General features: G+C 45.1%; 1 protein-coding gene across 1 annotated transcript in view; it reads right to left on the reverse strand.

The window, feature by feature from the left end:
* The window catches only part of LOC140187644 (solute carrier family 13 member 2-like), a 36,345-nt gene that overhangs the window by 5,893 nt on the left and 7,294 nt on the right, over positions 1–23,158 (reverse strand). The window contains exons 2-8 of the mRNA XM_072243168.1: positions 18,600–18,728; positions 15,364–15,500; positions 12,544–12,812; positions 10,182–10,368; positions 7,819–7,941; positions 1,363–1,578; positions 1,160–1,281 (exon numbers count right to left, since the gene is read on the reverse strand). Coding sequence (XP_072099269.1) covers positions 1,160–1,281; positions 1,363–1,578; positions 7,819–7,941; positions 10,182–10,368; positions 12,544–12,812; positions 15,364–15,500; positions 18,600–18,728 — 1,183 coding nt within the window. The remainder of the gene's footprint in view (positions 1–1,159; positions 1,282–1,362; positions 1,579–7,818; positions 7,942–10,181; positions 10,369–12,543; positions 12,813–15,363; positions 15,501–18,599; positions 18,729–23,158) is intronic.

The following is a 23,158-nucleotide window of genomic DNA, read 5'->3' on the forward strand; positions in this document are numbered from 1 at the left end:
ACTCTGCCTGCCACTTCTCAACCCAGCTCTGCATCACACAGTGTGAAAGCAGATCCTTTGGTCCATGCTGACCAACATTCCCATCTAAGTTAGTCCAATCTGTTTGTATTTAGGCCACAACCCTCTGAGCGTTTCCTATCCATGTGACTGTCCAAGTTCTTTTTAAATGTCATTAACGTACCTACCTCAGTCACTTCCTCTGGCAGCTCATTCCATCTACAAACCACACTCTGGGTGAAAATGTTGTTCCCTAGATTCATGTTAAATTTTTCTCCTTTCACCTTAAGCCTGTGCTCTATGATTCTTGATTTCCCATCCTCAGAGGAAACACTGAGTGCAGTCACGCTATCTATGCCCCTCACGATTTTATACACCTCTATAATCCAGGGAATGGAGTCTTAGCCTGTCCGACCTCTCCCTATAACTCAGTCCCTCAAGTCCTGGAAACATCCTTGACTCTTTCCTGGTTGATAACATCTTTTGTTTAGAAGGGCGGTCAAGATAGAACACGCTACCCTAGTGCAGCCACACCAGCATCCTGTACAACATTCCAAAACATCCCAACTGCTATACTCAGCAAAAAAAGGCCTGTTACCAAAAGCTGCCTTTCCTGCCCTGTCTACCTGTGGGTTCACTTTCAGAGAGCCACGTTCTGCTATTCCAACATCCCTCTGTCGTACGACAGTCCCCAGTGCCCTGAGAGCCCGATGGAAATCCGTTAATATCTCCCGAGAGCCAGAGGGTGGGAAATTGTGGGAATCGTTGCCACAGATGGCTGTTGAGGCCAGATCATCGAGTACATTTAAATTTAAGGTTGATAGGTTCTTGATTAGTAAGGTCGTCAATGGCTACGGGGAGAAGGTAGGAGAATGGGGTTGAGAGGGATAATAAATCAGCCGTGATGGAATGATAGAACAGACTTGATGGGCTGAATAGCCTAATTCTTCTCCTCTGTCTTATGGTCTACAAATTCAACTCATCAAAACCATCCAGTGAAGGTAGGACAATCTGATTCTGTCCCAGCAACGACAGTAATAAACACTTATGCCAGTTGGACCCATCAACTCCGTTCATCGCCGTGGAGGTGTGCTGTCTTTTCTGACATGGACAATACTGACTGTAACATCAGAGGGTTTCGGAAATCCAGAGACAGCCATACCTGCTTCACTCTGCTCCTCATCTCTCCTGCTTCTATCCCAACAGGGCAGCCGGGGCTTGTCTGACGGGACTATAAACAATATGACCGAGATGAAGATGACGACTGTGGCGTCGGTGACATAGCTGGAGGGAAGCAGAGGACAAGTGTTGGAGGAGGAGAGGAGCACAGACAGGAGAGGGGGAGAGTGAAAGGGCAAGACTTACTCTTTGCCTCCTTTGTTGAAAATGACAGTGGCCCACCCGTCAATAAAGCCAGGGTCACGGGTGAACCAAAGCACGACCAGCAGGATGAAAAGGATCAACACGGCCGTCTCTGCAAACGTCATCGGGCCCAGCTTTATTACCTCCTCCTTGATCACCTGGTACGCAGAGGCATCCTTCTGTGATTTGCTGGCCCGGCAGCCAAAATTTTCCTTGAAGCTGCGTGAGAGAGAGAGAGAGACAGCTAGCGTTGGCAATTGAACATAAAACACAGAAAATTTCACAGAACATACAGTACTGTGCAAAAGTCTTAGGCACGTTTATAGCTAGGCTGCCTTAGACTTTTGCTTGGTGCTGTATTTGTCAACGTGGAGCAGAGAGCAAGTTTGTAAATCTGGCAGGAGCGAAGGACAGTGGGAATGGCGAGGGTGGAGTGCCACGAGAGGGGTGCGGGACAGGTGACAGAGAAGGAGTGCGGGGACGGGGGCTGGTGGGGGTGGGTGCAGACTCACCCAGCCCGGAGTCATTAGATTCCAAACAATCGGTTTATTGATCATTACAGAATCTGTCTCCCGTGCTTCACAATCCCTCCCCTCTCCCTGCCCCCTTCCCACTCTCAGTCCACAATGGAGACCCATATCAGAATCAGGTTTATCGTCACTCACATATGTCATGATTTTTTTTTGGCAGCAGTATTGTAGAACACAGAACATGAAACACAGAGCACAGAACAGCCCACAATGTTGTGCCAACCTTTCAACCTACTCGAAAATCAATCTAACCCTTCCCTCCTATATCACTCTCCATTTTTCTTTCATCCATGTGCCTGTCTAAGAGTCTCTTAAATGTCCCTGATGTATCTGCCTCTACCACCATCCCGGGCTGAGGGAAGACTATGTTTACTAAATTAGTCATGGGGTAGATACAGATAATCAGAGAGATCCTGGCTTAGTACGGCCTTAGTAAGTCCTGTCTTCCACTCAGTTTCTGCTGCTCCAGAGAAAACAACGATGTTTAGAACATAGAACAGTACAGGCCCTTCGGCCCACAATGTTGTGCCGACCCTCAAACCCTGCCTCCCATATAACCCCCCACCTTAGATTCCTCCATATACCTGTCTAGTAGTCTCTTAAATTTCACTAGTGTATCTGCCTCCACCACTGACTCAGGCAGTGTATTCCACGCACCAACCACTCTCTGAGTAAAAAACCTTCCTCTAATATCCCCCTTGAACTTCCCACCCCTTACCTTAAAGCCACGTCCTCTTGTATTGAGCAGTGGTGCCCTGGGGAAGAGGCGCTGGCTATCCACTCTATCTATTCCTCTTATTATCTTGTACACCTCTATCATGTCTCCTCTCATCCTCCTTCTCTCCAAAGAGTAAAGCCCTAGCTCCCTTAATCTCTGATCATAATCCATACTTTCTAAACCCGGCAGCATCCCGGTAAATCTCCTCTGTACCCTTTCCAATGCTTCCACATCCTTCCTATAGTGAGGTGACCAGAACTGGACACAATACTCCATGTGTGGCCTAACCAGAGTTTTATAGAGCTGCATCATTACATCACGACTCTTAAACTCTATCCCTCGACTTATGAAAGCTAACATCCCATAAGCTTTCTTAACTACCCTATCCACCTGTGAGGCAACTTTCAGGGATCTGTGGACATGTACCCCGAGATCCTTCTGCTCCTCCACACTACCAAGTATCCTGCCATTTACTTTGTACTCTGCCTTGGAGTTTGTCCTTCCAAAGTGTACCACCTCACACTTCTCCGGGTTGAACTCCATCTGCCACTTCTCAGCCCACTTCTGCATCCTATCAATGTCTCTCTGCAATCTTTGACAATCCTCTACACTATCTACAACACCACCAACCTTTGTGTCGTCTGCAAACTTGCCAACCTACCCTTCTACCCCCATATCCAGGTCATTAATAAAAATCACGAAAAGTAGAGGTCCCAGAACAGATCCTTGTGGGACACCACTAGTCACAATCCTCCAATCTGAATGTACTCCCTCTACCACCACCCTCTGCCTTCTGCAGGCAAGCCAATTCTGAATCCACCTGGCCAAACTTCCCTGGATCCCCTGCCTTCTAACTTTCTGAATAAGCCTACCATGTGGAACCTTGTCAAATGCCTTACTAAAATCCATATAAATCACATCCACTGTACTACCCTCATCTATATACCTGGTCACCTCCTCAAAGAACTCAATCAGGCTTGTTAGGCACAATCTGCCCTTCACAAAGCCATGCTGACTGTCCCTGATCAGACCATGATTCTCTAAATGCCTATAGATCCTATCCCTAAGAATCTTTTCCAACAGCTTTCCCACCACAGACGTAAGGCTCACTGGTCTATAATTACCCGGACTATCCCGACTATCTTTTTTGAACAAGGGAACAACATTCGCCTCCCTCCAATCCTCCGGTACCATTCCCGTGGACAACGAAGACATAAAGATCCTAGCCAGAGGCTCAGCAATCTCTTCTCTCGCCTCGTGGAGCAGCCTTTATCTCTAATTGGTCCTACCTTCACTCCTGTCATCCTTTTTTTCACATAATTGAAGAATGCCTTTATCCAAACCTTTCATTATAGCTGAAACATGAGGAATTCTGCCCCCAAACATCATTTATTTATATGCACACATTCTTTTTTTCTCTCTCTCCTTTTTCTCCCTCTGTCCCTCTGACTATACCCCTTGCCCATCCTCTGGGTTTCCCCCCCTCCCCCTTTTCCCTCTCCCTAGGCCTCCTGTCCCATGATCCTCTCATATCCCTTTTGCCAATCACCTGTCCAGCTCTTGGCTCCATCCCTCCCCCTCCTGTCTTCTCCTATCATTTTGGATCGCCCCCTCCCCCTCCCACTTTCAAATCTCTTACTAGCTCTTCCTTCAGTTAGTCCAGACGAAGGGGCTCGGCCTGAAACGTCGACTGTACCTCTTCCTAGAGATGCTGCCTGGCCTGCTGCATTCACCAGCAACTTTGATGTGTGTTGCTTTCATAATAGCTCATACTCTTTAACCTAAGCAGCATCCTGGTGAACTTTGTCTGCACCCTGTCCAAAGCCTCCACATTCTTCTGTAATGGGGTGACCAGGATTATACATAATAAATGGTTCATATATTATTCCATGTTTTAAAAAATTGGGTCTGTTTGTGTAGAATATTAACACATTCTTTTAAAAATCCAGATATATCACATTCATTACCCGCCCTTCCATTTCCATCCACTCTGTAGCGGGTTAGACTTAACAAGCATGATTTCTCCCTATCAGAGTTTGTGTATACAGAACTCTGTGGTTTTGCCTCACATTATAATCAGAATCAGGATTTTTTATCAGTGAGATATGTCATGAAATTTGTTCTTTTGTGACAGTGGTGCAATACAATACATAAAATATACTATAAATTACAATTAAACTATATTTTAATAATTAAATAACTAGTGTGAAAAGAGAGCAAAGATAGTGAGCTAGTGTTCATGGGTTTGTAGACCTTTCGGAAATCTGATGGTGGAGGGGAGAAAACTAATCCTGAGATGGTGAGTGAGTGTCTTCAGGCTCCTGGACTCCTCCCTGATGGTACTAATGAGAAGAGGGCTTTCCCTGGATGGTGAGGGTCCGAGGGTCCTCAATGATGGACACCACCTTCTTGAGGCATCACCTTTGGAAGACGTCCTCAATGGTGGAGAGACCACGGCCCATGGTGGACCTAGCTGAGTCTGAGACATCATCTTCTGAAGATGTCCTCAATGGAGGAGTGACTGGTGCCCATCACGGAACTGACTGAGTTTACAACTCTTAACAAATACAGATTAGAAGGAATATTTTTTCAAACCCAATTCCCAATTTTCCAATTTTCCTCGCCTCCATCCGCCAGAAGTGGAACTTCCTGTTGGCCCAACATTTTGATTCCCGTTCCCGTTCTGACATGTCGGTCCCTGGCCTCCTCTTGAGCCACGATGAGGCCACCCTCACGGTGGAGCAGCAACACCTTATATTCCGTCTGAGTACCCTTCAAACTGATGGAATGAACATCGATCTCACCTTCCGGTAAAAAAAATTGTCCCTCCTCCTCTTTTTCGATTTTTTCTCACCTGCCTATCATCTCCTGCTGGGTCCCCTCCTCCTTCCCTTTCTCCTATGGTCCACTCTCCTCTCCTATCAGATTCCTTCCTCCCCAGCCCTTGGCCTTTCCACCCACCTGGTTTCACCTATCACCATCTAGCTATTCTCCTTCCCTTCCCACCCTCAAGCCCCCCACCATCTTCTTATTCTGTCATCTTCCCCCTTCCTTTCCACTCCTGGTGAAGGGTCTCGGCCGAAAACATCGACTGTTTGTTCATCTCCACAGATGCTGCCTGACCTGCTGAGATCCTCCGGAATTCTTGTGTGCGTTGCTCTGGACTTTCAGCATCGGGCAGAATCTTTGTGTTTACAGTATACATTTTCCAACTGGTTTGTTATCACATTCTTAATGAGGAATTGTAGGAGTTTTCAGCCAATTTGTTTCAGAATTACTGGCCCCCCAACCCCGTGAAATCAAATCCTGCAATTGTTAAATCCCAAGTACTGGCGCTGTATGAGGTCGAGGCAATTCTGGGAGATCAGAGTGGGACCACTGCCTATCCCCACAGTCACCACTTGGGCGAGCAGCACCCGACTGCAGTCATAAGGAATGCGCGAGGGTCTACTTTCTTGAAAGGGTTTAGCATTTCTCCGAATACTCTAACAAACTTACACTGAAGTATTGTTGAAAGTATCCTGAGTGGCTGCACCACGGTCTGGTACGGCTATTCGAATGCGCAGGAACTTAAGAAACTGGAGAGAGTAGTGGACTGTGCCCAGTCCAACGCGGACACGTCCCTTCTCACCATCGGGGTATCTACAGGAGACGCTGCCCAAGATTGCGGCGTCCACTATCAAAGATCCCCACCCTCCGGGCCAGGCCATCTCCCCACTCCACAGGAGGTACAGGAGCCTGAAGTCCCACAGGTTCGGGAACAGCTACTTCCCTTCAGCCATTCGGCACAACCCAAATCACTGCAATTCAACAATACTATGACAGCTTCGATCATTTCGCACTGAAATAATGTTCGTTTTTGTTCTAATTGTGTTTTTTTCTTGTAAAACTGGCGTATAATTTGTGTTTAATGTATGTTTTTCTTGTGAATGTTGTGTCTGACGCTCTGAGCCTGTGATGCTGCTGCGAGTGAGATTTTCATTGCTCCTGGGCCGAATGGACTTGTGCGTGACAATAAACTCGACTTCCACTTTAACTTTGATGTCGACGGATGAGTCCCAAGAATCCCTCGGGGCAAGGTTCCCTTTACACTTTGTTGGAGAGGTTAGTGCAACAGCTCGGAGCCACAGAGTTCAGAGTTCAATTCCAGAGCCACCTGTGAGACGGTCTCCGGTTTCCTCCCGCAGTCCAAAGACCTACCGGTTAATAGGTTACGGCAATTGGTCTTTGTAAATTGTCCTTAAATAGGTGGGTTGCTCGTTGGGCCAAAGGGCCTGTGTGTTCCATGTTGAATTGCTAAATACATAAATTTTTAAAAATTGTATTTTTCATGTAGTTTAACTTTCCCATACTTATTTATAATTTTATATAATCACCTGTGTGAATTTTCAGTAATCGGAGTACAACGGATTCTGTTTTTTTGAAGTTTCTCTGCAGCCTGTGTCATGGCATTGTACCTGTTCATTTCATAGGTTATTCCTTATCACTGCAATGTCCTGTTAACTCTCTAGTCTGAGCTAGTTTTAAACATTGAAAGATCAGCTTTATTTGTCAGGTGCCCATCGAAACATGGAGACTCACAGTGAAATGCGTCATTTGCGTCAATGACCAACACGACGAGGACGAGCTGGGGGCAGCCCACAAGGGTCGCCTTGCTTCCTGCGCTAACATAGCGTGCCCACAACTCACTAACCCTAACCCGTGCGTCCTTGGAATGTGGGAGGAAACGGGAGCATCTGGTGGAAACCCACATGGTCACGGAGAGAACGTGCAAACTCCTTGCAGACAGTGGTGGGAATTGAATGCCGATCACTGGTGCTGTACAGCACTACATTACAAAGTGAAGCTGTATTCCACTTTAATTGGGCCATATTTGAAGTATTGTGTACAATTCTGACAGGAAGATAGTGGAAGCTTTGGAGAGGGCACAGGAGAGTTTCACCAGGATGCTGGCTGGATTATGCATTAAACCAACAGCTGCACTTCCCTGCCATTTTAGTATAGGACAGCCACAACCTTTTTGTTCTTTGCCTTTTCCTTATTCATACTTTGTTCTGGTAATGCTTAATAAAATAGCCATAAGCACTAAGATTTAACCCTCATTCTTCCCTTCTGAACATCTGGACCAATAGCACCGGCCCCAACAAGTGAAATGCAGAGATACCCGGTGGGATGGAAATAAAACTCATCAAAGACAACAGCAACACTTACTTAAATCCCAGGAATAAAATCTGCAGCCAAATCCATGTCAGGATCAACATGATAAACATGCAGGGAAAGGAAAACCCAAACCAAGTTGCAAAGTTGATCACATCTCCATTGTTCGGGAAGAGGCTGAAAGCAAAAGAACTTCAGTGTTATACATTTGTGTGGACCTTGTGATGAGATTCACTGATCTCATTTAACATGAACTATCGAAGTTCAAGCAAATTTATTATCAAATTACATATCTGTCACCTTATACTAGCCCGAGGTTCATTTTCTTACAGGCATTCACAGTAGAACAAAGAAATACATTAGAATCATTGAAAAACTTCACACAAACACTGACAAGCAAGCAATGTACAAAAGACAAACTGTGCAAATACATATACTTATATAGAAACAAACTAACTGAATAAATATAGAGATAGATAGATAGTGAGAGAGAGGGAGAGATAACGATAGATAGAAATAGATTGATAGAGAGGTAGAGAGAGACTGAGAAAGATATAGACAGATAGAGATAAATAGAGAGAGACAGAGATGGATAGACAGAGAGGCAGAGAGAGATAGAGATAGATAGAGAGAGACAGAGATACATAGAGAGATATAGATAGATAGAAAGATAGATACATACTGTAAAACTGAGAATATTGAGTTGTAGAGTCCTTGAAAGTAAGTCCAAAGGTTATGTTCAGTGATCAGTTCAGAGTTGAGGTGAGTGAAGTTATCCACACTGGTTCAGGAACCTGATAGCTGAAGGGTAAACTGCTTGTTTGTACGTAGATAGAATTGCACAGCAGGAAAACAAACCTCTCTACCCAACAGGTCCATGTTGATTATGTTTCCCAGTGAGCTAGTCCCACCTTCTGGCGTTTGGCCCAAACTTCTCCAATCCATGTACTCATCCATATGGGTTTGAAATGTGGCTGATGTACCTGCCTCAACCATCATTTACAGAGTCATAGAGAACTACAACACAGAAATAGGCCCTTCAGCCCCTCTAGTCCATGCCAAACTATTATTCTGCCCAGTCCCATTGACTTGCACCCGTACCAAAGCCCTCTGAACCCCTCCCATCCATGTACCTATCCAAACTTCTCTTAAATATTGAAAGCAAACCCACATCCACTGGCAGCTCATTCCACACTCTCATCAACCTCTGAGTGAAGAAATTTCCCCTCGAGTTCCCCTTAAATATTTTAGCTTTCACCCTTAACCTATGACCTCCAGTTCTAGTCTCACCCAACTTCAATGGAAAAAGCCTGCTTGCATTACCCTATCTATACCCCTCATAATTTTGTATAACTCAATCAACTCTTCCTTTATTGTCTTACGCTCCAGGAATAAAGTTCTCCATATTCAATCTTTCCCTGTAACCCAGCATCTCCAGTCCTGGCAACATCCTTGTAAATTTTCCCTGCACTCTCAACCTTACTTGCATCTTTCCTGTATGTAGGTGACCAAAACTCGACACAATACTCTAAATTAGGCCTCATCGAAGTCTATACAACTTCAACATAACATCCCAATCCCCATACTCAATACTTCGACTTACAGAGGCCAATGTGCCAAAAGCTTTATTTATGACCCCATCTACCCATGAAGCCACATTCAATGATTATGGATCTGTAATCTCAGATCCCTCTGTTCCTCAGTGCCCTACCACTCACTGTGTAAGTCTACACTGGTTTGACCTCCTCATTAGTCCAGAAGGCACAGCAGCGTCTACACTTCCTGAGGAGGTTGAGGCAAGCAAGGCTTCCCACCCCAATTCTGACAACTGTATACATTGCGAAGTATTGTTGAAGACCTCTACCACCCGCCCCACAATCTCTTTGACCCACTGCCACCAGGGAAGAGGTACAGGAGTATCAGGACTTGGACTGTCAGACTGGGTAACAGCTTCTTCCCCCAGGCTGTGAGACTAATGAATACCCTGCCACCACTGAGATCTCATCACCAGGAGAGTGAACTTGTCTGCGTTTAACCTGGGACCTGGAGCTACAAGACAGCAGTGGAAACCGCTGCACAATGTCCCATCCTTAAATGCACCATCAAAACGTATCCCTTGTCAAAGGAGCCACCTTGTTTGAGGAGAAAAGTTACGAAGCTAGAGAGAGTGCAGAAGCGATTTGCCAGGATGTTGCCTGAATTCGGGCACCTGAGTTACAAAGAGAGGTTGTGTACACCAGGAACTGGCTGAGATTCCAGGCTGAACCCTGATGAAGGTCTTCCTCTCCATAGACGCCACCTGACCTGCTGAGTTCCTCCGGTGTTTTGTGTGTGTTGCTCTAAAGTTATTCAGACACTGTGGGTGGGAGTTGGGTACACAGGGTGAAGGATCCTTGGATGATTGTAACAGGACTCACTCATCAATCTGGCCCTTCATGATGAGGTTTGGGGTGGTCCCGGTGAGAGTGGCCGTGCCCCCGATACTGGCTGCGTAGCAAACACTCAGACTCATTCCCTTCGACAGCTTCAGGTGCCTCTGCAACTTCATTTTTGCTACCTCGTCTACTTCTGCCGTGCCTTCAGGCTGCTGGAGGTGTCCACTGGCTGGATGGTGAACAACAAAGAGTTTTACATTCAAAGCAAAGTCACTGATAAACTATACCCGAACAAAGTTCAAATTCAATTGTCATTCAACCATACACATTCACATAGCTAAACAAACTAGTGTCCCTCCAGGCCAGGGTGTAGAACACAGGCCATATAGCACACAGGGAGGAGTGTCAGTCAGGGACCTCCTCGTCCGTCTGCTCCCAAGTCTGGCTGAAAGCTGTTGAGGCTTTTGTCCCGCCCCTTTTCTGAGGATACGATCGTGTCCAGGTGTCCACAAACTGTCCACTGGCTTTTAGAAGACTTCCAGGACCTGCAGGCAGCGCGGAGAGTGTCCTGGACAGAGATGGTGAGGTTTTAATGTTCATCGGTAATGTATATCACCAATAGTCTATCTTAGACCAAACACATGGCCAAGAAAGCTCACCCAGCTCCAAACCTTCCTCAGGAGGCGAAAGAAATTCTGAATGTCTCCGTCGATGCACCATTGAAAGCATCCTATCTGGATGATCACGGCAACTGCTCTGCCCATGACCACAAGAAACTGCATCCCAGAACATCACAGAAACCAGCCTCCACTCCCCCTCCATGGGCTCTGTCTACACTTCAGTAAAGCAACCAGCATAATCAAAGACCCCACCCATCTGGGATGTTCTCTCTTCTCCCTCCTCCCATTGAGCAGAAGGTTCAAAAGTCTGAAGGCATGTCCCACTAACGAAAGGCCTGAACTGAACAGCACTGTCCTGTATTCCATGTCCTATGTCCTATGTCCTATGTCCTCTGTTCTATGTTCTATGTTCTATGTCCTATGTCCTATGTTTTATGATTTATGTCCTATGTTCTGTGTCCTATGTCCTATCTTCTATGTTCTATGTTCTATGTCCTATGTTTTATGTTTTATGTTCTAAGTTCTATGTTCTATGTCCTATCTTCTATGTTCTATGTTCTATGTTCTGTTTTATGTCCTACGTTCTATGTTCTATGTCCTATGTCCTATATTTTATGTTCTATGTTTTATGTTTTATGTTCTATGTTCTATGTCTTATGTTTTATGTCCTATGTTCTATGTTCTGTGTCCTATGTCCTCTGTTCTATGTTCTATGTCCTATGTCCTATCTTCTATGTTCTATGTCCTATGTTTTATGTTTTATGTCCTATGTTCTATATTCTATGTCCTATGTCCTATGTCCTCTGTCCTATGCCCTCTGTTCTATGTCCTATGTCCTATGTTATATGTTCTATGTCCTATGTTCTATGTTCTATGTCCTATCTTCTGTGTTCTATGTTCCATGTCTTTAGCCCTATGTCCTGTGCTCTATGTGATATCATCCCAGTGAACCTTCATCTGAAATTTGCCAGTACCTCCACGACTGTGCATTGTGAGAGCAGATCTCTGACTGTGGTGAGAGAAGGTTTTACACAAGTTGAACAAAATTAAGGAATGTAAGTTTGGAACTGGGATAGTGGGGAGGAGAGGTTAAAGGGGTTAGAGCAATCCTTTGCAGCCCTATGATCACTGATCGGCATTCAATTCCCCTCCGCTAACTAAGGAATTTATATGTTCTCCCTGTGGCCGCATGGGTTTCCTCTGAGACCTCCCACATTCCAGACATTCGGGTTGGGGTTAGTGAGTTGTGGGCATGCTTTGTTGGCGCCAGAAGTGTGGCGACACTTGCGAGCTGCCCCCAGCACACCCTTGGACAGTGGCGCTCCTTGACACAAACAGCACCTTTCATTCTGTGTTTCAAATAAAGCTCATCTTTAACCTTTATCATTAAAAAGGAAGCATATGTGGGAGGGAAGGGTTAAATTGATCTTCAAGTAGGTTAGAAGGTCAGTACAACATTATGGGCCAAAGGGTCTGTACAGTGCTGTAATATTCTATGTTCTAAAACACATTAGGGCTCCACCCACTGCCTCGGCTGGCAAGAGCACTGACATGGAACACGGGCTATTTAAAGATCATTGGAGACATTGAAAACCTATCCAGTTTTACAGGATTAGAGCTCCCCTGGGGAAAGCATGGGGTAATGAAAAACCAGCCCAGGAAAAGGAGTTGGAGAATGGCATTACTCTGCAGGCTAGCCTCGATTCAGTGGGCTGAATGGCCTCCTTTCATGTTACCAGGATATATAGTTTGGTGTGGTAAATAAACGGCTCCTGTTTCCTTACATTTCTCAGTGGCGTTCCTGCCTTTTTCCATGCCATCCATTGTCTGGAGTTTCTCGGGGTCCTTGGTAACACAGTTGTCACTTTTCGTCACCTCGGCCTCCAGCGCCATCTGGTTCTCAAAGACGTTTTCCAGCTCGATGCTCTCAGACTCGGCCGCATTGAGTTGGTCCAGCACGGCCTGGGCGATGGGCACCATCATGGCAGTGGTCGCTGTGTTACTGATCCACATGGAGAGGAAGGCGGTCGTGCCCATGAAACCCATCATCAGCCTGGCACCACAACACACGCTAGGGTCACTCTAGTACCTGTAACCCTGTTGGACCCACCACCACCACCACCCCTCCCAACACGTCGGCATTTCCCGAGCTCTTTGCTCGTCCCCTGTTTGGCAGGGATGAGAGGAGGGCACTATGGAACAGGAGGAGGGGAGGGTTATCAGGTCTGTGCCAACCACGCCAACCAACCTCTTTCAAACCTTTTCAGCCTCTCTCCACCCTGCTGCTCCTTAAACACTTCTCTGGCATTCATAGCAAGAGGATTCGAGTACAGGAGCAGGGAGGTACTACTGCAGTTGTACAAGGCCTTGGTGAGACCACACCTGGAGTATTGTGTACAGTTTTGGTCCCCTAATTTGAGGAAAAACATTCTTGCCATAGAGGGAGGACAAAGAACGTTCACCAGATTGATTCCTGGGATGGCAGGACTTTCATATGATGAAAGACTGGATCGACTAGGCTTATATTCCTTGGAATTTAGAAGATTGAGGGGGGATCTTATTGAAATGTATAAAATCCTAAAGGGATTGGACAGGCTAGATGCAGGAAGATTGTTCCCGATGTTGGGGAAGTCCAGGACTGGGGGGGGGGGGGTCACAGTTTAAGGATAAAGGGGAAGCCTTTTAGGACCGAGATGAGGGAAAACTTCTTCACACAGAGAGTGGTGAATCTGTAGAATTCTCTGCCACAGGAAACAGTTGAGGCCAGTTCATTGGCTATATTTAAGAGCGAGTTACATATGGCCCTTGTGGCTAAAGGGATCAGGGAGGGGGGTATGGAGAGAAGGCTGGTACAGGGTTCTGAGTTGGATGATCAGCCATGATCATACTGAATGGCAGTGCAGGCTCAAAGGGCCGAATGGCCTACTCCTGCACCTATTTTCTCTGAGTCCCCTTAAATGGCTCAGCATAATTATTGCTCTAGTACCCCCTCCCCCGTGAAAAATTTTGTATCAGTCTGCTAGCTATAGAAATGTAGATAGTTGTTGTTGAAAGGAGAACCAGAGTGGAAGGGGAACGAATTGTCGGCATTTCAGGCTGGAGAGTCTTCATCATGACTGGAAAGGAGGGGGAGGGGGAGAACAAGCTGGCAGGTGACAGGTGAGACCAGGTGAGGGGAAGGTGGGTGGGCGGGGGAGGGAGGTGACTGGTGGAAAAGGTGAAGGGCTGAAGAAGAAGGAATCTGACAGAAGAGGATAGTGGACCGTGGGAGAAAGAGAAGGACAAGGGGAATCAGAGGGAGGTGAGGGGAAGAGAAGCGGTGAGAGGGGAAATGGAATGGGGATTGGAAGGCCATCCCTTCGCAACCAAGATGAGGGGGAGTTTCTTTAGACAGAGATTGGTGAATCTGTGCAATTCATTGCCACAGATGGCTGTGGAGGTTGTCATTGGATATATTTAAAGTAGAGGCTGATAGGTTCTTGATTAATTCAGGGTATCAAAGGTTACGGGGAGAAGACAGGAAGACAGGGTTGAGGGGGTAATAAAACAGTCATGATCAAATGGCAGAGCAGACAAATAGGCTGAATGGCCTAATTCTTCATCTATGCCTATGTCTATGTCTACATCTACGTCTGTGTCTATGGTCTAGACTATGGTCTGTGTCTATGGTCTACATCTATGTCTACATCTATGTCTATAGTCTATGTCTATGTCTACGTCTATCATCTACATCTACGTCTATGGTCTACGTCTTCATCTATGGTCTACGTCTACGTCTACATCTATAGCCTATGTCTATGTCTACATCTACGTCTATGTCTACGGTCTATGTCCATGTCTATGTCTATGTCTATGGTCTATGTCTATGTCTATGTCTATGGTCTATGTCTATATCTAAGTCTATGGTCTTTGGTCTATGTCTATGTCTATGGTCTATGTCTATGTCTATGGTCTATATCTATGGTCTATGTCTATGTCTATAGTCTATGTCTATGGTCTATGTCTATGTCTATGTCTATGTCTATGGTCTATGTCTATGTCTATGGTGTATGTCTATGTCTATGTCTATGGTCTATGGTCTATGTCTATGTCTATGGTCTATGTCTATGTCTATGGTCTATGTCTATGGTCTATTGTCTATGTCTATGTCTATGGTCTATGTCTATGTCTATGGTCTGTTGTCTATGTCTATGTCTATGTCTATGTATATGGTCTATGTCTATGTCTATGGTCTATGGTCTCATGGACAAAGAGAAAAATAGGGAAGAGAGAAATTACTAAAAGTTGGAGAAATGGATGTTCCTGCCACCAGGTTGGAGGCTACCCAGATGGAATATGAGGTGTTGCTCCTCCAACCACACTGTGGCAGTAGAGGAGGCTATGGAGCGAGTTGTTAGAATGGGAATGGGAAGAGCATGTTGACACTTGTCCCAGAGAACCTCTGCTGTACAATGGGATCAGATAGGCTCTCTGAGTTCTTCCCAGATCAGGATTTGGAACCGCAAGTACCAATAAAACTACTGGGCAGCTCAGTGGGGCTAAAGAGAACATAGCCGACCAGTGCCCACCTCGGGACAGTAAGCCAATGGATAATGGAGCCTTACAGGGATGGCCTGACTCCAACTATCAGTAGCACCCTGAGTGCGATGCGTTTGTGTAGATTCCAATGCTCCACCGCGATCGCCACGATCAGACCTCCAACCAGCAACATGTTGGTGTCCTTCAGATACTGCATACACACCTGGAACAAAGTATATCTGTTTAGATACTAGCTGAACTCCTAGAACACAAAATACACTGGTGTAGAACATTCCAGCTACTGTCTGAGCAACTGGAACACAAAGCACATTGTTGTAGAACATTTGGATACTGCCTGAATAGCCAGAATACTAACGATACTGCTCTAGAACTTTCCAGGAAACTGTCTGAATGCCTCTATATTGTATCTGCCTCCACCATCATCCCTGGCACTACATTCCAGACATCCATCGCTCTGTTCCAAAGAAAAAATCTTTTCCTACACTCAGTGTTTTAGGAACAGCTTCTTCCTATCGGCTGTCAAATCTTGGAACGGTTCACGAACCTGTGTTCACTGCCTCATAATTTCTCATTTGCACTCTATACTTATTTGTGTAACTGGTAATAACTTTTATGTATTGTGCTCTACTGTGGCCCCCAAACAACACATTTCATGCTGTACATCAGTAACAATAAATGTAATTTAGATTTGACCCTTTCAGACATACCCTTCTAATAAACGGTCTCTGAACTGAAACACTGGCTCTGTTTCCCTCTCCACCGATGCTGACTGACCTGTTGAATATTCTCAGATCTCTGTTGTTTATATTTCAGATTTCCAGCATCTGCATTTTTTTCAGTATCAGAATCAGGTTTATCAACGCTGACATATGTCATGAAATTTGTTGTTTTGTGACGACAGCACACTGCAATACATTAAATATTACTATAAATAAAAATATATTTTAAAATAAGTATTGCAAAAGGACGGTAGCAAAGAGAAGAGGGCATGTCCTGGGTGGTCCTTAATGATGGATGCTGCATTTTTGAGGTATCGCTGTTTGAAGATGTTGTTGATGCCAGGGAGGCTAGTAGCCATGATGGAGCTGGCTGAGTTTACAACTCTCTGCAGCTCTTTCCAATCCTGTGCAGTGGCCCCTCCATACCAGACGGTGATGCAGTCAGTCAGAATGCTCTCCACGATACATCTGTAGAGATTTGCCAGAGTCTTTGGTGACAGACCAAGTCTCCTCAAACTCTAGTGATGTACAGCCAGTGATGTGCCTTCTTCGTGATTGCATCACGGAGTTGGGCCAGGATAGATCTACAGACATGTTAAACTTTTGTTTTACCAACTGTATTGGTGTGTGTGTGTGTGTGTGTGTGTGTGAGAGAGAGAGAGAAAGAGAGAGAGAGAGAGAGAGATGAGTATGAACTGCTTTTCCCAGAGAGTGGTGAATCTGTGGAACTCTCTGTCCAATGAAGCAGTGGAGGCTGCCTCAGTAAATATATTTAAGACAAGGTTGGATAGATTTTTGCATAGTAGGGGAATTAAGGGTTATGGGGAAAAGGCACGTAGGTGGAGATGAGTCCATGGTCAGGTGAGCCATGATCGTCTGAATGGTGGAGCAGGCTCGACGGGCCAGATGGTGAACTCCTCCTCCTGTTTCTTATGTTCTTATGTGTTGGGCTTGGTAAAAGGAGAAGAGTTGTACAAATTCTTCGGGTCACATGGGATGGAAACAGGCCCCTCTGCCCAACTCATTCATCCCCACTTGGATATCTACCTAAGCAGCCTCAATTTTCCTGCATTTGACCTACTTTCCTCTCTAAACCTTCCCAATCCACATACCTGTCTTGTAAATATAATTGTAGCTACCCCAAACACCTCCTCTGGCAGCTTGTCGCATACATCCGTCACCTTCTGCGTTAAAAACCTGCCACTCAGGTCCCCTTTAAACCTCCCCCCTCTCACCTTAAAGCTATGTGCTTTCATTTAGACCCCCCCCCCCCGCCCCGCCGGGCAGCACAGTAGTGTGATCAATTAGCAGATTATTTTACAGAGCCAGCCAGCGATCAGTTCCTGCCGCTGCTGCAAAGGAGCTTGTACATTCTCTGCAGGACCGTGTATGTTTCCGCTGCGGGCTCCATTTTCTTCCCGCATTCTAAAAAAGGTCGGTTAAGGTTAGCGAGTCAAGTATGGTGACTCTTGCGGGCTGCCAACCACAACATTCGCTAAGTCAACCTAACGCATTGCACTGAACGCTTTGATGTACGTGGGCATATAAAATTGGCCTTAAAAAGACTGTCCATCGACATTATTCAAAGTTTGAAGTTCAAAGTACCTTAATGTCACCCTATACAACCCTGAGATTTGGTTTCTTGTGGTCATATTCAATAAATCCATAGAATAACCATAACAGAATCAATGAAAGACCGCACCAACTCGAGCGTTCCACCAGCGTGCAGAAGACAATCTGCGCAACCATCAGGCTCTTGAGGAGATAACAGAGGGGGTAACTTCACTTGCCAGCACTGAACTGTTCCCAGAAACAATGGACTCATTTTTAAGGACTTTTCGTCTCGTTTTCTCGATATTTATTATTATTATTTCTTTCTGCGTGTAGTCTTTTACTAATTGCGCTGTATTTGTTCGCTCTACCGTGAAAGCCGTTGGGCCACTTCCTGTCCGACTGCTGTGAGCTTCATCCGTCAAAGTGGCTTCACTTGTTCCAGCTTGCCCTTATTTCCGATGGCCAGCTCATCTTCTGGAATATTCCATTTCTTACCACTGGCCTTACGCTCTGGGGTCTACGGCGGGAGTGATTAACAGCTGACTGGAGGGTATTGAGGGTGTGGAGAGGAGAGTTATCCCTCTAGCCGCCTGGTTTCAGGACTGACGCTCTGCCACCCGACCCACTGCATAGCTCTCCTTGCCGCTGCTAGTTTTGATACCCCCATACCGCCGTTACCCCAGCAACGCCGTCAGCCCCTTCTGCTTTTATAAACCTCTAGAAGGTCACCCCCGAGCCGCCTTCAACAGTCTCAGCCTATCCAGCTTCTCCCTATAACGCAATCCCTCGAGTTCCAGCAACCTCTCGTCAGGAACCCCCCCCCCCCCCCCCCCCGTACCTTCTGGAGCAGCCCTCGGGAATTTTCCAGCTTGAGTTAGTGAGGAGGCTTCATCTGCAAACACCACCCTGCTCAGTCTGGTGAGCAGTGCCCGCCTGCCCCTCACTGAGTAAAGCTGAGCCACAAACGCCGACAAATTCCGCGACGCATGCCGGTGATAATACACCCGATTCTGATCCTGACAACCTACCTCCGAGGATTCCATGATTCCAAACATCGGGAAGAAGAGGACAGGGATCAAGGCAGTGACAGCGAGCGGCAGTGCCTCTGTGCACCAGTACACAGCCATGATCAGGATTGTGAATCCACATCGGGCTTCCTAAACAACAAGAGGGGAGTAATTCAGTAACACTTCATTCCAAAGGTTCACTCACTTCATTCCAGAGAGTAAGGGGTGGAAAATTTCTTAAATGCATTTATTTTAATGCTAGGAGCATTATAAACAAGGTGGATGAGCTTAAAGCATGGATTGATACCTGGAAGTATGATGTGGTAGCTATTAGTGAAACATGGTTACAGGAGGGGTGTGTTGGCATCTAAATATTCCTGGATTTCATTGCTTCAGGTGTGATAGAATCGGAGGGACAAGAGGGGGAGGTGTTGCATTGCTTGTCAGAGAAAATATTACAGTGATGTTCTGGCAGGATAGATTAGAGGGCTCATCTAGGGAGGCTATTTGGGTGGAATTGAGGAATGGGAAAGGTGTAGTAACACTTATAGGGGTGCATTATAGACCACCAAATGGGGAGCGAGAATTGGAGGAGCAAATTTGTAAGGGGATAGCAGATATTTGTAGTAAGCACAAGGTTGTGATTGTGGGAGATTTTAATTTTCCACACATAGACTGGGAAGCCCATACTGTAAAAGGGCTGGATGGTTTGGAGTTTGTAAAATGTGTGCAGGATAGTTTTTTGCAGCAATATATAGAGGTACCAACTAGAGAAGGAGCAGTGTTGGATCTCCTGTGAGGGAATGAGATAGGTCAGGTGACAGAGGTTTGTGTTGGGGAGCACTTAGGGACCAGTGATCACAATGCCATTAGTTTCAATATAATTATGGAGAAGGATAGGTCTGGACCCAGGGTTGAGATTTTTGATTGGAGAAAGGCTAACTTTAAGGTGATGCGAAAGGATTTAGAAGGAGTGAATTGGGACAATTTGTTTTATGGGAAGGATGTAATAGAGAAATGGAGGTCATTTAAAGGTGAAATTTTGATGGTACAGGATCTTCATCTTCCTGTTAGGTTGAAAGGAAAGGTTAAAAGTTTGAGAGAGCCATGGTTTTCAAGAGATATTGTAAACTTGGTTCAGAAAAAGAGAGATATCTATAATAAATATAGGCAGCATGGAGTAAATGAGGTGCTTGAGGAATATAAAGAATGTAAAAAGAATCTTAAGAAAGAAATTAGAAAAGCTAAATGAAGATATGAGGTTCTTTTGGCAAGTAAGGTGAAAATAAATCCAAAGGGTTTCTACAGTTATATTAACAGTAAAAGGATAGTGAGGGATAAAATTGGTCCCTTAGAGGATCAGAGTGGGCAGCTATGTGTGGAACCAAAAGAGATGGGGGAGATTTTGAACAATTTATTTTCTTCGGTATTCACTAAGGAGAAGGACATTGAATTGTGTAAGGTAGCAAAGTTATAGAAACTATGATGATTAAAGAAGAGGAAGTACTGGTGCTTTTAAGGAATATAAAAGTGGATAAGTCTCTGGGTCCTGACAGGATATTCCCTAGGACCCTGAGGGAAGTTAGTGTGGAAATAGCAGGGTCTCTGACAGAAATATTTCAGATATCATTAGAAATGAGGATGGTGCCGGAGGATTGGCGTATTGCTCATGTTGTTCCATTGTTTAAAAAGGGTTCTAAAAGTAATCCTAGCAATTATCGGCCTGTGAGTTTGACGTCAGTGGTGGGTAAATTGATGGAAAGTATTCTTAGAGATGGTATATATAATTATCTGGATAGACAGAGTCTGATTAGGAACAGTCAACATGGATTTGTGCGTGGAAGGTCATGTTTGACAAATCTTATTGAATTTTTTGAAGAGGTTACTAGGAAAATTGATGAGGGTAAAGCGGTGGATGTTGTCTATACGGACTTCAGTAAGGCCTTTGACAAGGTTCCACATGGAAGGTTAGTTAGGAAGGTTCAATCGTAAGATATTAATATTGAAGTAGTAAAATGGATTCAGCTGTGGTTGGATGGGAGACGCCAGAGAGTAGTGGTGGATAACTGTGTGTCAGATTGGAGGCCACTGGGCCCAATGTTGTTTGTCATATACATTAATGATCTGGATGATGGGGTGGTAAATTGGATTAGTAAGTATGCAGATGATACTAAGATAGGTGGAGTTGTGGATAATGAAGTAGGTTTTCAAAGCTTGAAGAGAGATTTAGACCACTTAGAAGAGTGGGCTGAAAGGTGGCAGATGGAGTTTAATTCTGATAAATGTGAGGTGCTACGTTTTGGTAGGACTAATCAAAGTAGGACATACACGGTAAATGGTGGGGCGTTGAAGAATGCAGTAGAACAGAGGGACCTAGGAATAATGATGCATAGTTCTCTGAAGGTGGAATCTCATGTGGGTAGGGTGGTGAAGAAAGCTTTTGGTATGCTGGCCTTTATAAATCAGAGCATTGAGTATAGGAGTTGGGACGTAATGTTGAAATTGTACAAGGCATTGGTAAGGCCAAATTTGGAGTATTGTGTACAGTTCTGGTCACCGAATTATAGGAAAGATGTCAACAAAATAGAGAGAGTACAGAGAAGGTTTACTAGAATGTTACCTGGGTTTCATCATCTAAGCTACAGAGAAAGGTTGAACAAGTTGGGTCTTCATTCCTTGGAGCGTAGAAGGTTGAGGGGGGACTTGATAGAGGTATTTAAAATTATGAGGGGGATAGATGGAGTTGATGTGGATAGGCTTTTTCCATTAAGAGTAGGGGAGATTCAAACAAGAGGACATGAGTTGAGAGTTAAAGAGCAAAAGTTTAGGGGTAACATGAGGGAGAACTTCTTTACTCAGAGAGTGGTAGCTGTCTGGAACGAGCTTCCAGCAGAAATGGTTGAGGCAGGTTTGATATTGTCATTTAAAGTTAAATTGGATAGCGATATGGACAGGAAAGGAATGGAGAGTTATGGGCTGAGTGCAGGTCGGTGGGACTAGGTGAGAGTAAGAGTTCAGCAGGGACTAGAAGGGACGAGATGGCCTGTTTCCATGCTGTAATTGTTATATGGTTATATTAATGTCTGTAGATCTAAACTCTTCCTCAGTGAGATCTCCCCTACAAACTTTTACATGGAACATCAGCGTAGAAGATAGACCATGGGGTGCACCACAGTGGCATAGCGGTCAGCTCGGGAGCTCAGGGGTTGGGGGGGTTCTCAGAGTTCAGAGTTCAATTTAGACACCATCTGTAAGGAGTTTGTATGTACTCGTCATGACCCGTGACTGTGTGGGTTTCCTCTGGGTTCTCTGGTTTCCTCTGACAGTCCAAAGACGTACCGGTTAGTAAGTCATTTGGTCATTGTAAATTGTCCTACGATTAGGCAAGGGTTAAATAGGTGGGTTTCTGGGTGGTGTGACTCGAAAGGCCTGTGGAGACTACTCTGTGCTGTATCTCTAAATTAAAAATAAAAGATAAATAAGGATGAAAATAAATAACAACAAAAATAAATAAAGAACATAGAACAATACTGGCAGAATGCTTAACAGCGTGGAGGTACAGCAATGAACATCCATACATCTCTCAAAGTTGCCTTGCAATTTGACAGGAAGGTAAGGAAGCCGTACAGTGTGTTGGCCTTCATTAGTCAGTGGATTGAGGACAAGAGCCATGAGGTCATGTTGCAGCTCTATAAAACCCCAGTTAGATCACGTTTGAAATATTGTGTTCCGTTCTGGTTGCCACATTACAGGAAGACTGTGAAAACTTCAGAGAAGGTGCAGAAGAGATTTACCAGGATGCTGCCTGGATTAGAGAGCGTGGTTTATGAGTATCTAGGGCTTTTCTCTTTGGAGCGAAGGAGGATGAGAGGTGAATTGATAGAGGTGTACATGATGATAAGAGGCATAGAGTCATAGAGAAGTACAGACAGAAACAGGCCCTTCAGCCCATCTATCCATGCTGAAAGCATTTAAAGTGCCTAGTCCCCTTGACCTGCACTGGACCATAGCCCTCCATACCCCTGCCATCCATGTACTTATCCAAACTTCTGCTAAATATTGAAATTGAGCTTGTAGGCACCAGTGGTTCTGGCGGCTCATTCCACACTTTCACAGCCCTCTCAGTGAGAAGTTTCCCCTCATATTCCCCTAAACTTTTCACCTTTCACCCTTAACCCATGACCTCTGGTTGTAGTCCCACCCAACCTCAGTGGAAAAAGCCTGCTTGTATTTACCCTATCTATACCCCTCATAATTTTGTATAGCTCTATCAAATCTCCTCTTAATCTTCTATATTCCAAGGAATGAAGTCCTAATCTATTCATTCTTTCCTTAAAACTTGGGTCCTCCAGACTCAGCAACATCCTTCTAAATGTCCTCTGTACTCTTTCATCCTTGCTTACAGGTTTCTTGCAGGTAGGTGGCCAAAACTGCACACAATACTCCAAATTAGACCTCACCAATGTTGTATACAACTTCAACATAGCATTCCATCTCCTGTACTCAATACTTTGATTTATGAAGGCCAATGTACCAAAACTTTTCTTTACGATCCTCTCTACCTGTGACAGCACTTTCAA

Source organism: Mobula birostris, chromosome 25 (genome assembly GCF_030028105.1).
Source record: "Mobula birostris isolate sMobBir1 chromosome 25, sMobBir1.hap1, whole genome shotgun sequence".
Lineage (NCBI taxonomy): Eukaryota > Metazoa > Chordata > Chondrichthyes > Myliobatiformes > Myliobatidae > Mobula > Mobula birostris.